Below are 16309 nucleotides of genomic sequence, written 5' to 3' on the forward strand. Positions count from 1 at the left end.
TACTTATTCATCTATTCATTTTCATTTTTTATTTATATCCCACCTCTCTCCCAACACAGACTGCAAAGGCAGCTTATATTAGTTGTATTAGAATTCACACCTTCTAATTTGTAATTCAGCCCTCAGAACCACATTAATAAAAGTACCTTGTAGCACTTGGAGACTAACTGAAAGAAAGAAGTTGGCAGCATGAGCTTTCGTAAGCTTAAGCCTAATTCCTAGGATGCACACTTGGTTTTGGCCAAGCATGCATCTGAAGAAGTAGGCTCAAGCCTACAAAAGCTAATGATACCAACTTATTTCTTTCAGTTTGTCTCAACGGTGCTACAAGATCTCCTTGCATACTGGTTCTCCAAACACTGCTATGTCTTTCAATTCTGCATTAACAAAAGTTATGCTGTGTGTATTTTGCAGAATTTTGAAAGGCACTTTTCTAGATGTTACAACTCACTGAAATCCCAAAGCCAGAATGTCCACTGGAGACTCTGGGAGCTATAGTATCCAAAGAAGTAACACTTCCAGACATTGGTACAAAGTTCCCCTCTCAAACCTTGCCTTCTACAGAACCCCTCTGCTAAGCAAATATTTCCTTGCATCAAGCCATGGTTCCTTGTTGGATTCTTATCCCCTTTCAATGAGACCAGCCCCTGTCCCCTTCTCCACCTCCCTTTCCTTTCTCCGTCTTGAGGATAACTACTTGTGGCTCCATGTTGCTGGACTTCAGTGCTGCATGCTGTCAGGTTTTCCCCTTTTGTCAGGCTTAAGAGTGTGAAAGTGTAGTTGGTATTTGGAGTGAGCCCGCTCAACACGGCGTCTGTGGAACTGTTTTGGAGACTGGTTTGGTTTTCTTTGGAGTTGGCCCAACTCTTCCACTTAAGCTGGTAGCTACTGAAAGGTGAGCTTGGAGTCTCCCAGGTGAACTCAGCCACTGTCTGGTTAATCATTTTGATGCTGAAATGAGTTGGGGGGGCAGGGGGCTGAAAGAAAGATATTAAAAGAAATACTGTATATTACAATTCTCAAAAGTTAATTTTGCAAGCTACTTTTTTTGAAGTCCAAAAAGTCACTGTCCCAAGCTCTGCTTGGTAAAAGGCATCTTTTTAAAGCACAGACACAGTTTCTCCCATGAACATAAAGTCCCCCGCTTCTCTGTATAGATTAGGGGTGCCAGGGGAAACAAGGAACCAGGCTCCTATACCTTGGATGCATATGTAAAAGTGGGAAATGCAGCATTTGTTGCTCTTCTTCACAATTATTAAAGATTCAGGTTGACTTTTAGAGACTTAAACAGTTTGTGTACAAATTGTTGGAAGAATTGCCAATACCCATTTAAATCTGCCCATGTTTTACGATCATCTCGAGTCCCCACACATTGGCCCATTGCTAAAATCATTAAGGTTGACAGGGATTGGGGAGAACCTCTTTTCAATGAAGACCCCTATGTCTGTGTCTCTGTGTGTGCGTGCACCTTCAAGTCACCTGTCAACCTATGGGTCGCCATGTATTACATAGGGATTACATAGGGATCCATAGGTTTACAGGTGACTTGGAGGCACACACACACTCTATGTATTACATAGGGTTTTCTTAGACAAGAAAAGGTGGTTTTGCCAGTTCCTTCGCTTGAAATATAGTCCATAGCAACATGCTGATCTCCCCCAAGTACTAACCAGGGCTGACCCTGCTTAGGTAAGATCAGGTGGGAACTGGTGCCTTTGGGGTATTTAGGCCCTAAAGTGAATTATAGCACTATAATTGTGAAAGGCCCCCAGATGCCCTATAGCTCTTGAGCAGCTTGATTTCTTATGACTTCTTATGAGAGCCAGTGTGGCATAGTGGTTTGAGCACTGAACTATAACTCTGAAGATCAGGAGTTGATTCCGTGCTTGGCCATGGAAACCAATGAGTGACACATGTCAACTTATGGTGACCCCATGAATTTCATAGCCTTTTATTAGGCAAGGAATCCTCACAGATGGTTTTCTCCATTAGTTACTTTGAAATACAGTCTACAGCACCTGGTGTTCATTGGTAGCCTCCCAACAAAATACTAACTGGAGCCGACCCTGCTTAGTTTCCAAGATCAGACAGAATCTGTTGTCTTTAGGGCTTATGAAACTATCTCCATCCGTAGCTGCTTTTATGAAGGCTTTAAAAACATATTGGTCCTCAGCTTTTAATTGGAAAGCTTTTATGGGCTCAGTTCCAATTCCAAATCCAACTAGAACAAGCTCATTGAGTCAATGAGAAACTGGTAGATCAACAGTTATGTAAATCCCACTGATTCAGTGGCTCTGTTCTAGTTGGGATTAATGATCAGATCTTGGCCATTGCATTGGCTACTGTTAAATATCTAAGCGTTGTTTAAAAATATTATTTCTCATTACTATCAGTTTTTACATCCTAGCCTTCATATTATTATTTATTCATTCCTTAGTTATATTTCTCTCCCAAATTTGCCCTGGTGGCATTTCCCCCAATGAGCTCCATTGCTTCCTCACAACAATCCTGCGAGAGAAAGTGACTGGCCCAGAGAGTTTCATGACTTTGTGGGGGACTAGAATCTGGATCTCCTGAGCCTCAGTTCAACACTCTGACCACCACATTTATGATTCTATTTTAACTGACATGGCTCTATCCTGTGGATTTCTGGGGTTGGTATTCTAATATTCTAATATCCCCAGTGTCCACCAAACTACCAATCCCAGGATTCAATAGAATGCAGCCCTGGCAATTAAAGTGGAATTATAGTGTTATAATGTGTAGCATGAAAGAACACAGATTATTTCCTATATAATGCTAAGAGCCAGAGGCGTCACTCTGGAGGTGCTAGTGCATCAGAATACACCCTAAACTGGGGTGACACCACTGCTCCCCAAACATCTATCTTTTTGCATAAACAGACTGTGATGTTCCCTTGTGTTCTTTTAAGATGCTGAATGGATGGTATGAGTGCAGTGAGTGGAAGGAGAAAGGAGAGGCCGCAGGGTTTTTTAAAAATTAAATTTTAATTGTTTTAAAAATATTTTTATTATTTTCAATTTTTCTTTAAAAACTTACATCTTACCAAATTTTCACTTTAAACACATGAAACTTTGTACATGTAAATATATTTTGTGCATATGATATTGTAATTTAAAGGCATAGTTTTAATGTTGCTAGTTGTCCATGTCTCAGCAATTACCATTACATTCAGTGATATATGGAAATTGCAATTTATGAGTAACAAAAAATATTGCTAAGGATTCTGTATGATGTCGTATGGGAGGAGGTCAGTGGGAATGGTGACACCATGAATTAGCGCACCATGTGATGCCAACCCTGCTGACACCACTGCTTCCTTGGAGCAACATCTTTGGGTCTTTCCCCATTTCCCATTTTATTATCACCAGAGCCCTGCAAGGTGTGTTAGCCCTGCGAGGTGTGTTAGATAGGTGTGTTACATGACTGGCCCAAAATCCTATCTGGAAAGCGTCACAGCTGAATTGAAATTTGAACCCAGTGCCCACTCCTCTTCATTGGAAACTGTAAAGACTGTGGTGCCTGTAGTTTGAGACATGTTGCCACCCCTTTCAACAATTGCACTCACGTGTCAAGAACCTTTCTGTCATTTCTTTACTCTTCAGATCATGGATAATGGAGGACACATTCACTGAGTACAGGAGCCCTGGTTGGAGTTGGTCAATGGTGTAACTGGAGCCTGTCACTCCACACTTCTCCCTCAGTAGATCTGGATTGTTTTCAGGGAACCAGCTCAGACAATACTTATAGAGTTCTGCATTTTTGTCTTTTGAAGCATTCCAGGAAATGGAAAAGCTGTTGTTGCTGCATCTTTTCACATGTATCTTCCTTGGGCTGTTTGGAACTGAAGAAAGAGCAGATTTACTGAACACACAGCATCCCCTGCAGGTACGGGAGAAAATGTCAGCTGAGCACCCTTTGTGCATGTGTGTTTCTTCAAGTCACCTGTTGATTTATGGCGACTCCATTAACTTCACAGAGTTTATTTAGGCAAGGAATACTCAGAGGTGGTTTCGCTAGTTCCTTCCTCTGAAATACAGCCTGCAGCACCCCTTTGCAGACAGAACCATAAACCAGACTAGACTAGGTGGTATCATCACACAACTGTCAGGTCTCCACCTCTATGGCAGGACCTATTGCCAGTTCCTGTCCTACTCCCCAAACTAACTGGGTCTGGTATCCACTGACATTTGGTTCCAGGATCCCCTGTGGATACCAAAATCCATGGATGCTCAAGTCTTGTTAAATGCAATGGCATAATAAAATAGTGTCCCTTATAGAAAATGGTAAAATAATATTTCCTTTTTGGAATTAATATATTTTAAAAATATTTTCAAGCCATGGATGGTTGAATTCATGGATAAAGAATTTGTTGGTAAGGAGGGCCAACTGTACTGTCGGCCAATGTGCTTTGGCTTTTATGACTGCTGAAGATGATAAATGATCAAAAGTAAAAAAGTCTAAATGCTAGCCATGCTGCTGGAAATCAAGGTTTCCTTTTTGGAATGTATACGTTTTTGAATATTTTCATGCCACAGATGCTTAAATCTGTGGATAAAAAAATCTGTGGACATGGAGGGCTGACTGTACTGTCATGAGTTCAGATCTTAGTGGAGCATTTTTAGAATAGAAAGTTACTTTATGGAATACAGCTCCCAGGATCCCTCTGCCAATATGGCTTCTTTGGGATTTATTGTCCAACAAAGTAACTTTCCCAAGTTCTGCTCTTGAGGACAATTTGTCATGGTTCCCCCAAACCTCAATCCATCTCTGGTAATGTTTATGGACAGGACATGAAGATAACATTCAGCTGCAGAATGAGTTGGGATACTTCACAGGAATGTTACAGAACACATGAACACACTTCAGTAGTATTCATTGAAGCCAAGAAGTCTTTTATTTCACATATGTATGATGACCACCTAATGGTTTGAGTGTTAGACTACAACTCTGGATACCAGGGTCTGATTCCCCACTTGGCCATGAAACCCACTGGGTGACCTTGGCCAAGTCACATACTCTCAGCGTCAAGGGAAGGCAATGGCAAACCTCTTCTGACCAAATCTTGCCAAGAAAACCACATGATAGGTTTACTTTAGGTTCACCATATCAGAAATGACTTGAAGGCACACAACAACAGCGATCACCAGATTGCAGCAACTGTAGGCAATGTCTCACACATGTGAGTGTGCCATCAAAGATTAGGACACAAAGACAAAATAGAGACATAATTTCAATTCTACTGTTTGTTTTTTCAATCAATGCAATTCACACATACATCTGCCAGTCAGAAAGGTGTCCATGTGTCTGTGTTTTAATGCTCACATGGGTATCCTGTAATGACTGGCAACCAAATGTACGGAATTACTTCACTAAAAGTTGAGGAGATAATGCTTGCTTTGTTGATCTGTTGGATGTGAAACATCATCAGTAGCTATGGTGGGCCAATTTTATCCTCCAAAGGTACACTGTGAACTACGGTTCCCCAGTGTTGCTATGCTGCTGAAATGCAACAGCAAACTGTGCAATTGAATTTCTCTGGCAGATTGAAATGCTTTCTTTAAACAGGGCTTCCCCTATTGATCACCAGACTCTAGCAGCAAACTGCTATGAGTCATCTAATTGTTATTGTTGTTGTGTGCCTTCAAGTCATTTCTGACTTTTGGCAAACCTAAGGTGAACTATCGGGTTTTCTTGGCAAGATTTGTTCAAAGGGGGTTTTGCCTTTGCCTTCCAGATATTCTTCATCAGGAATACTGTGTTGAGTTCTGGGCATCACAATTCAAGAGGGTTATTGACAAGCTGGAGCATCTGCAGAGCAGGGCAATCAAAATGAGGGAGCTGGGTATGTTTACCTTGGAGAAAAGAAGGTTAAGGGGTGACATGATAACCATGTTTAAATATTGAAGGAATGTCATATTGGGGATGGAAGAAGCTTGTTTTCTGCTGCTCCAGAGACGAGGACATGGAATAAAGGATTCAAACTACAAGAAAAGATATTCCACCAAAACATTAGGAAGAACTTTCTAACAGTGAGAGTTGTTTGAGAGTGGAATATCATGCCTTCAAGTCATTTCTGAGCGTGGTGAAGTCTCCTTCCTTGGAGGTTTTTACACAGGCTGAATGGCCATCTGTTGGGAATGCTTTGTGTATTCCTGCAAGGTGGGGGGTTAGATTGGATGGCCTTTGTGGTCTCTTCTGACTCTATGATTCTGTTCACCTGAGGCTGAGAGATTGTGACTTGCCCAAGGTCACCCAGTGGGTTTCCATGGCTGAGTGAAACTCAGGTCTTGAGAGTTGTAGTCCAACACTCAAACCACTACACCATGCTAGCTCTCAAGAGCCATTTAAAGAAAGCAAAAAATATTTGCTTTGAATAGGACTTTGCTGGTTTGTTGCCATACTTCTTCAGCACTATCTGCTAATGAATTTTGGTGGTGTATTTTTATTGGGAGGGGAGGTCTTGAGAGCTCCCATGTTTGCCTGAAGCCCATGGGTTGTGAGTGGCTGATTCCTGGTCTGTACCATCTCCCATTCACTCTTTGGCTCCAGGCAAAAAGTTCATAATTTAAAAGGAGTTCAGAGGGGGCTAGAAGACCTTGGATGGTTCCAAGTAAGACCTGGGAGGAGATATCCTCAGGCTTGTTGCAAAAGGACAGAGAAAAGCAGCAGGCAAAAAATGGCAAAAAATGAGGGAAGGTCTGTGATGGAGAAGAAGTTTTTTTCAGCCTAAGAGTAAGCACTTAGCAAGGTGCATGATGCTAGCACTGGGCATGGGTAAAGCCCAAAGTGGGCTATGCTCCACACTGTTAGCATGGAATAACATAGCATGCTTGCTTGAACCAGAGCTTGGAAGCATTACTATGTGACCTATGATACCCAGCTGAGGGATACTGGGAGTTGTAGTTTATAGACTAACTTTTCCAAGCTCTAGTATAGACACATACACAGAGAGACAAAGTAGCTCTTCCATCACCATTGATGGTGAAGTACTTTGATGAGCACCCAACCTTCCCAAAGATAAAGCTATGGGGCACACTGAGACTCAGGTGAGAAAGATAAATGGCTGACATTGTGTGGAAGGTGTGATGGGATATCAGAGGGGCCTTAGTGGCACCCAGTAACCTTGTGCATCTCTTGGGACAGGGCACACCACTAACCTTCACCCTAGGCCCAGAGGGATTTTAATACACATGAATAGACTTTGCTGGTGGGAAGGTTCCAGTCCTGGTCACCATGTCTCCCTTTCTGTCACACAGGACCAACTTCATCCTACCTGTGGTGGCGTTTATGGCCTTTCCCGTGCTGTTGATGTTGTTCTTGGTGACGGCATACACCACAACTCTGTACGTAACTCCTGCTTCCAGGTCCTTCACAATGTGTGGGTTTTGGGAGGGAGTTGTGCAGTTGGAGAGACAAATCCTGTAGCTATAGTTGGCAACGTGAGGGTCCTCAGGCTGGGTCCATCCAATCTCCAGAGAATCCACTGTTTGACTCAGTATCATGACTTCTGGAACTGGAGAAGGCACTGAGAGGCAAAGGAAAAATCAAGCTGTCAGGGGACAGATTTACAAGCAGTTGTTGTTTAGTATTGTAAGTGCAGTGGAAACATTTGGAACATTTGAAAACCTCCTGCCACTGGCAATTAGTCACAATGAATGAGTTAACTGCAATTAGTTCCTTTTTCCAGTAACAAAAGCATAGCTTTTACATTATGTTTGCATATAAATGAGGGATAACATCACTCCTTTTGTAGAGTAACAGTAATGCTTTAGATATTTTTATACTTACAGGGACATGGCTTCCATAAATGGTAGAGGAGGAATATCACATGGTTCAAGTGCTGGCTCATGCTGCTATTTTATACTCTCTTGTTGCTCTTGGGTCAATAATAAGGTAGGTGAGACTACAGTGTGTTTTGTATCACAGGCAACCACCTCGTAACATACAGACTTTGACTCTTTAAAGTAGACATTTAGTTATTTTTGATTAATGGTAAAGCAAAGAGTTATGTTTTAGCATACAACTATAATGCAACTAACTAGTCTGGGGGCTCAGTACTAGAACCAGATACATTTTTAAAAATAACTTTTCAGGTTCTAATACTTGAGAAGCGGAATGACTGCTTTGTTCTCCATTCCCCAGTGTTACCCTTTCAACCAGCATCTAACGCCTTTTAGGTATAGGTCTTCTGAGAGTCAGATGTGGCTTGAGTGTTGGACTATGGAGACCAGGGTTCAATTCCTCACTCGGTCATGAAATCCACTTTGTGAGCTTGGGTGAGTCACATGCTCTCAGCCTCAGGGGAAGACAATGGCAAGCCTCCTCTGAACAAATCTTGTCAAGAAAACCCTATGGAGTTTATCACACGGGAAGCATCCCATTCAGAAACGGGATTTAAAACCAGAAAAATAACCCCCAAAAGACAGGCAAAAGTGGGGTTGATTTTCAGACACATCGGGGTTAATGAGCATCAACGCATCATTAACCCAGAGAAAAAACCAGCCGCTTTTTACAGGATTTTCCGAAAGTAAAAAGAATTGCATTTTGTCGACTTTCTGTCCAGGTTAATGTTGTGTTAATGCACTTCAATGCCAATGCGGTCTGAAAATCAATTGCGCTTTGACATGTCTTTTCTAGTTTCTGTCTGGATTAATGCTGCATTAACCTGGATGTTGTCTGATAATCATTCCACTTTTGTGGGGGTTTTTCAGTTTAAATCCCATTTTCCCTCCCATGTGATAAACTCCTATGATAGGTTTGCCTTAGGGTCTGCATAAGTCAGAAATAACTTGATTTCACACAAAAACAAACTTGCTATTTCTACTGCTGCCAGCCAATGGTGACAGGGAGACTCACTGGTGGTCATGTTGATGGGGTACCCTTGGCTACACCTTTCATCCAGAGTTCTGTATACAGTCATATCATAGTCTTGTCCAGGTAACAGCCCTGAGATGTGTGTTGTCCCATTCCTCCAGGTGCCATCCACTACTATTGTATGGCTGCTGCTGGTGGCCATGTGGCAACAATCAAGTGTAGTTTGCCAGTGAAGAATGATGGAACTGTTGGTCTGAGTCCCAAAAGTTAGCTTCTTTATAGCACTTGGTTCTGCATAGAAAGAGAACGGCAGAATCAGAAAACCAGCAGCATTGTGTGTCTCCCCATGCGAAAACCAGTTCCTACTTCAACAGAGGCAAAGCAAAGGGAAAATGAGTGGAAATTGATAATTAATTACTGTAAAAAGAAAGGGTCATAAATGGTCATTTAAAAAAGGAATGATTATGATTATATTTTTGGTCAAACTAAGGAAATGTGTAAGTTATGAACAGAGAGAAGAAAGGGGATAAACTGTTGTGTTTTAGAAATTTGAAGTTGTAAATGGTAACAGTTAGAAATGTTTTATTTTGTATGCTAGATTAGTTTATAGGTAAAGAAGGAAAGACAGGTAGTTAAGAAGGAAAGACAAAGACAACAACATTTATACAAAGTGAATTTATTATACAGAACAATACTGAACAAGGACATTGGAAGTATTCTTCATTTATGTTTGTAGAAATGTTTTATTAGATGGATTTTGTATATAAAAATAAAGTTTAAAAAATAGAGGCTACTGTTAGAGCAGAATATGGAGAAATAGAATGGATCCCAATTGGGAAAGGGGTCAGGAAAGGCTGCATTCTATCACCATATTTGTTCAACTTGCATGCAGAAGAATATCATATGAAGAGCAGATCTAGATTATGAAGATAGGAAGAAGGAACATCAACGATATAAGATATGCAGATGGTTCTGTAAATTGTAGTTAAAACCAAACAGACAAATGAAAACCAAATGGTGGGGGGTATTCTTTTGCAATCTCCATCCTCTCCCTTATTGCTGAAAATGACCTGTTTTGGGAGTCTAGAATGGCCATATTTTTAAAATTACTCCATTTATATCTTGTTCTCCTTGTACAGGATCCAAGGCAGCTTACAACCAATTAAAAACAGGGTACAGCTTTAACATTTATTTGTCAAACTAAAACAGAACATTAAAACAATTAAAACATATTTAAAAAGATAAAAAGCACAGGCCCATTTTAAACCCTAAAATGGTTCAATTTAAATTATTTAACATTTTAATCAGCTACAGATGTTTTCCTGAATAAGCAAGAAGCGCCTTTCAGCTAATGAAATCTGTATAAATTAACCTAACCACCTTTATTGGTTCACTAAAATAGAAAATGGCATGTTATTAACAATTATGGAGATATAGTATATAGCTGGAGAAACTGCAACACAATGTTCAGCATTTCCACCACTGTATTTGATTGCCAGCTTTAAAGCTTGGAAATGAATATACTGTCAGCTGGAGTTAGGGACACAGGACTCCCATGAAAGTGGGAAAATAGCAAATTAAACAAAAAATGTTTTTTTTAAACCTGAGAGAATAGCTCTCTATGAATGTCTAGGTCCTCCAGTGAACTCTATGGTCAACATCCATCAAAAGCTGACCATAGAATTATGTTAGAGGACCTATAAATGTTTAGAGAAGTAGTCTAGGAATCTCTACATCCTCCAGGGCAATTTCTGGCAAAAGCTGGCCATAGAGTCATGCTGGAGGACCTAGAGATTCCTAGAGAGAACATATTAATCCAATATGTGAATAATCAAATCTGCAAAAGTGAAAGCTTCAAATGTGAAGAACTGAATTTATTCGGTAGTGTTTTTTTAAATTGAAAAAATGTATTCTACTTTCACAATTTAGTTTTCCCCAGCATAGATTATGGGACCGGGCCTTTCCCTTGACATACCTGTGCACATGAAGATAGTGCAATTAGGCAATGGAGGAAAGACTGTAACCACAGAAACATTGGATTGGTCATCATGGCAAAGATCAGTAGTGTTGCCGCAGCCCAGATCCTGCGCTCTTGTATCCCATCTTCTCTTAACCTGTGTGGCATTTGCATCAATGACTACAGAGCATAGTGCAACAACAATGTTCTCCTTGACAGGTTTTCTGCAGCAATCTGAGAAGGCAATTAAACAAAGGCTGAGGTTAAAGCAGTTGTCTGCAAACTGGCACCCTCCCACTTTCTTGGATCAGATCTCCCATTATCCCCATGATCTGGCTGTGCTGTCTGGGCATGATGGAAGATGCAGTCCAATATATCTGGAGAAGACTGGATGGAGAAGGCTGGATTAGGGCTTCACCCATCCTTCAGTAAGCCCCCCGCCTCCAAATTACTTCTTGGCTTGAACTTTAAAGGAGCTAGCCAAGTGCTGAACCAACTTTAGGGATGTGGACCAGAAAGTTGGCTTGGTTTTTTAAAGTTTGGACTAAAACCCAGCACAGCTTTACTGTTCTGCTGACATGGAAGCAATCTTCAGCCACCATGTTAGTCAAAGGGGATTGAGCAAAAGGGTATTGAGCAAAGCAGTCTGTGTTATTACTTTGTCAGGCAACAGATCCGGTAGTATCAGCTTGGGTTTGGAATGGGATAAGAAAAAGAAGGCAATGTCAGGAACCCAGTTGGACTGATACCTGTATTTACTCACCAGGAGTTGTTGTAGGGGGCGGTGTAGTTATTGTGGTTGATTTCATTTTGCCTATGAGGAGAGGGGAAGGGGGAGAATTGAAAGTAAAGAGGAAGAGGAACATATATGGATTTATGCACAATGTGTATAACCTGTGTGGATTTATGTACAATGTGGAATCTCATTGTAGATTGTACACAACATGACAATGAAACCAGAAAGAAACACCTTTTTACAAAGTCTTTTTATCATCACCTGCCCTTTTTTCCTTCTTGTCCTCTGTCCAGCTAGATTTTTTTTAGCTCATCAGCATGGAGTGAATGGCAATGGAGAGCTAGAGAAAAAAAGACTTTCAGTGCTGGTTTGCAGCAATGTTTCTGCAGTAAACAATACAATAAAGCTTCAACTGGAAAAAAGTGGTAATCTATTCTAGCTGATCCTACCATAGCTGTGTGTGCCTTCCTACAACAGGAAAGGTAAGCAGCTCCTTCCAGACTCCCTTACTTAACCCAATATGAACAGTAAACAAGGAAAGCAGTTAAGTCTCCCTCACCAGCTCCCCCCAACATGTTAAAAAAGCATAGATCTTTATGTTTGGCCACCAAATGGAAATCATAAGGAAAGTGGAAGCTGATGAATGGAAAGGGAACTAATTCCTAGAGGTATTTTGGAAGAAGCCTTCAGGTGGTCTTTAGACGGTTCAAAATGTTTTTGTTTACTTATGCATGGCTTACCTGACCTGTTTGTTTCATTCAACATATGCATATTGTTAGCTTTGGATAAGTTTGCTGGAATATGTTGAACTGCTCTTTTTGCAGTGTTGGAACCTATCCCTATTCTTTCCATGTTCTTTCTGACTCTGGTATCAAATTTTCTGCCGAAGACGTAATGCCCATAAACACATCGACTTTGTTAAGAGAGGTAGACCTGTATAATAATTTTGCATCCCTATTTGCAACAATCTGCTTAGAAAAATTATTTTTGGACCTTTACTCCCAGAATCTTCCAGTCATCATAGGTAATGGGAGAAAGGTCCCCAAAAGTGGCTCTTTCAAACTGTGACACACACATGCACACAGAGACATTCTTCAAATGAAATCAGGCCAAAAAGTTCATAGATTTGTTTCCTACTAGACCTTCTACAGTGCTTCTTCAGAATGGAAAACGTCTCCATCTTCCATCTCTGCCTCCTCCCATCTGAGTTGGACTCCCCAGCTTTGTTCCACCCTAATTCTTGGCTAATACATACACACATACATGAACCTAAACTGTCTTCTAAATGGACAAATGGAAATGGATAAATTAACACTTTTCCTCCAGGACAAATCAACTGAGAAATGGGAAACTGACAGGAGTACAATAGTGAGATATTTTGAAAAGAACAGGTAAAGGAATAATAATATTCATTATATAAATAAAGCAGCTTATGTTAAGCAATATATAAGAAACAAGAGATGATTACCCAATGTTACCGGTTTATTATTATGGAAACAAAATTTACTGATTATCTCACATACAGGATGTTTCGCTTTAAATATTACTTAAAGAGGAAGAGGTGGTGGTTATAACTCTGAAGAGGTGAATATATTGATATAGCATGTTTAGACCTTACCAACTGTAGTAATAAGATTATTTTCTGGGAGAACTTTTTTATAATGTACAAATCTATTTTTACAGTACCGCCATCATCTCTGTAGTGCCAAAGTAAGAGTCTGCAGCTAGAACTCTATATAATTTGCACGTAAAACCATCTCTGAATAATCCTTGTCTAAGAAGACCGTATGAAATACATGGGGTTGCCATAAGTCAACAAGTGACTGAAGAGACATACACACACACAATGTATGGTTTGCTCCACCCTCTAGAGGTCCATAGGGCAACCACATTATCTCCAATTGAGCTTTGTAAATTAGAGATGAGGGAGAGGTGTAACCTTGACCATATGTATCATCTTGCCCTGTGATGAGGAAGATGGATGTGTGTGCCTTCAGGTTCCTTGCTCACCTATGGTGACCTCATGCATTTCATAGGGTTTTCTCAGGCAAGGAATACTCAGGGGTGGTATGCCATTGCCTTCCCCTGAATTATAGCCTACAGGGCCTGCTATTCCTTAGCAACCTGCCTTCCAGGAATTACTAACCAAGCATGATCCTTTCTAGCTTCCAAGAGCAGATGGGATTTGATGGCTTCACCAGGAAGATTTGATCACCCTACAAATAAAGAGATGTGTGATAAAACAGTTGCCCAAAGCCTCAAAGTAGCTTTCCAGGCAGAAATTCAACAGGTGATTTTCACCCCTTTCTGCATATTTGTGTTAGGGAACTGCACATGAAATTGTTTGCTGTGCCTTTGCTAAAAATACTGGAGCCTCTGTGGGGAGCAAACATACATACAAATATAGAATGAAAAGCAATGACGATCTTAGCTGTCAGAGAGCCCCTCCTCAGTCTAGGAGCAACATTTTAGCAGCAGCTTACCTTGTTGTCCAGGCAGAAGGAGCAACAGGAGCACCTGGCAAAGAAAAGGCAGGTTGTAAAAGACGGGGGTCTCCCACATTTTTTGGGGGGGGGGGGGGGATTTTGGAGGAGAAGGTCTGGTTAACAGAAGTTGCATACCCTTCAACTGTCCCAGTTTGACAAGGACAGTCCCAATTAACCCTCTGCCATCCCACTTTTTCAGCTGCTTTTAAAATGTCTCAGTTTCTCCCTCCTCCCGCTTTCCCCTTTTCCTCAGCTTATTTCATTTGCTGCAAACTGACTTCAAAGTAGTTTGCACTCAACTCAAAAGGAGGGAGAGAGAAGATAGGGGTAGGATCTCATATTTATTTGTTTATTTATATTCTGCCAACACAAGATTCAAGGTGGCGTACAACGTTTTCAAAGTATAATACAGTTTAAAAACTTTCAATACAAAAGTTAAAACACAATTAAACTATATTTCTGTTTGTAAAAACAAGTTAAAACAATTTGAAACAGCATTAAAAACAAGTTTAAAACACCATTTAAAAATATAAAAACACAACACCTCCCCCATTTATCTGCCACAACACTTAAAACCAAAAGGATGGAAAGACAACAGGGAAGGGTCCAAGTGGACCTTCCAGGGAAGGGAATTTCCATAGCTTGGGAACAGCAACCAAGAAGGCTCTCTCTTGTGTCCTCACCAAACACTCCTGGAATGACATTGGGACAAAGAGAAGGCCTTCTTCTAAAGATCTTAGAGCATGGTCAGACTTGTACAGGGAGGTCCAAATCTTGCCCTGTAGACTCAAGCAAAAGCAAACCGATGCAGCCTTTTCTAGCTTGTGTGTTCTTTCTCATAAGTAATATTTGCCATCTCAACCACACTCTGGTGTTGCTTAGCCACACATCTTCTGGTTTCCATCTGTGAAATGTTGGAAGGTAAGATGCTGCCATTCTGTATTGTTTCTTTTATTGAATACCCTTCGGTCCTGTTCATATAGGCGGGCTACTTGTGTGAGTTGTTATTCATGCAAATTTGGCCAACAACTTCATAATATGCAAACTGTACTCTGTAATATCAGTGGTTTGGACTTTGACTCCTCCTGTATTTTTCTCTGTTCCTCTCCAATGTTGCTAAACACTTACTATATCTCAACATCTTTTTTTGTTTTCTGAGAGGTGTATGTGCACCTATGTAGAGGGGGAAATTATTTTAGGCCTCCAGAGAGATCATATATTTTGCATTTAGGGTCATATCCCTGCTAATCTGTAACTTAGTTTATTTTCTACCTACCTAATATCCTGCCTTTCTCCCAATAAGGGATCCAAGGCAGCTCATAACAACAGATCCTAAAACAAATTAAGTTGAAACAGTTAATAACACAAACATTTAAAATAAATAATTAAGCAAACGATAATATTTTTTAAAAAAATTAATTTTAAACAGGCTCGGGTGAGCCAAAGTGGAAAAAGACCAGAAAAAGGTGGTTGCCTTTGGGGGACAGAGTAGTCTCCAAACAGGACCAGGTTTGGGTCTCCTGATGTAGTTGAATAAACACCGTGGTCTGTCTTTATCTTTTACAATGGGGTGGGCAATGGCAGAAGGGACAAGACAATATTTGGCCCATATATATCCTGCAGGTTCCATGGGCATATCTAGGGACATTGGGAGTGATGTCGTGTCATTTCGGGTAGCCATTTTATGGTGTGGAGGGAGAAGGACACAGGCTCTGGGTGGCTGCGAAAGTTAAGTCAACTCACCATGTTTGGTGAGGACACAAGAAGCCTTCTTGGTGGCTGCTCCCAAGTGGTGGAATTCCTTTCCCATGGGTGCTTCAGTTGACCCCTCTCTGCTCTCTTTATGGTGGCAGGCAATGACCTTCTAATTTAGGATTTTGTCTTACATGAATCATGTGGCAGAATGGATTTTTAATGCATACTCTCCAACTGTCCTAATTGGGCAGGGACAGGCCTGAATAATCCTCCATATTTTCATCATTTTAAAGTGTCCCAATTTCACTCTGCTCCTCTCACTTTCTCTTTGTCCTCAACTTAAAAAATTGACCCCAAAGGCTTATCCATGGACTTATCAACGGATCAATGTACATACTGTACTTTGACTCTTGTTTTAAAAGGGAACCATAAACTGATAAAAGGCAAGAGCATAATCTCTCCTGGATGCAGACCTCCTTCTATTTTATCATCTGTCCAGCCTTTATAATGATTTCTAGTACACTCTGGAGTAAGACAGTGGTTTTTATTGAGTGCCCTTCCTGAGTTGCTATCACAAAATATATTCCCCACATCACA

The 16309-nt window shown here is 40.7% G+C and overlaps 1 protein-coding gene across 1 annotated transcript in view; it reads right to left on the reverse strand.

Moving 5' to 3' along the window:
- Positions 1-14093, reverse strand: part of PTPRH (protein tyrosine phosphatase receptor type H) — a 28010-nt gene extending 13917 nt beyond the window's left edge. The window contains exons 1-7 of the mRNA XM_042473779.1: positions 14015-14093; positions 11559-11609; positions 10814-11029; positions 8881-9129; positions 7298-7549; positions 3590-3865; positions 698-1003 (exon numbers count right to left, since the gene is read on the reverse strand). Coding sequence (XP_042329713.1) covers positions 698-1003; positions 3590-3865; positions 7298-7549; positions 8881-9129; positions 10814-11029; positions 11559-11609; positions 14015-14093 — 1429 coding nt within the window. The remainder of the gene's footprint in view (positions 1-697; positions 1004-3589; positions 3866-7297; positions 7550-8880; positions 9130-10813; positions 11030-11558; positions 11610-14014) is intronic.
- Positions 14094-16309: the final 2216 nt, after the last annotated feature.

This window comes from Sceloporus undulatus, chromosome 6, assembly GCF_019175285.1.
Source record: "Sceloporus undulatus isolate JIND9_A2432 ecotype Alabama chromosome 6, SceUnd_v1.1, whole genome shotgun sequence".
Classification (NCBI taxonomy): Eukaryota; Metazoa; Chordata; class Lepidosauria; order Squamata; family Phrynosomatidae; genus Sceloporus; species Sceloporus undulatus.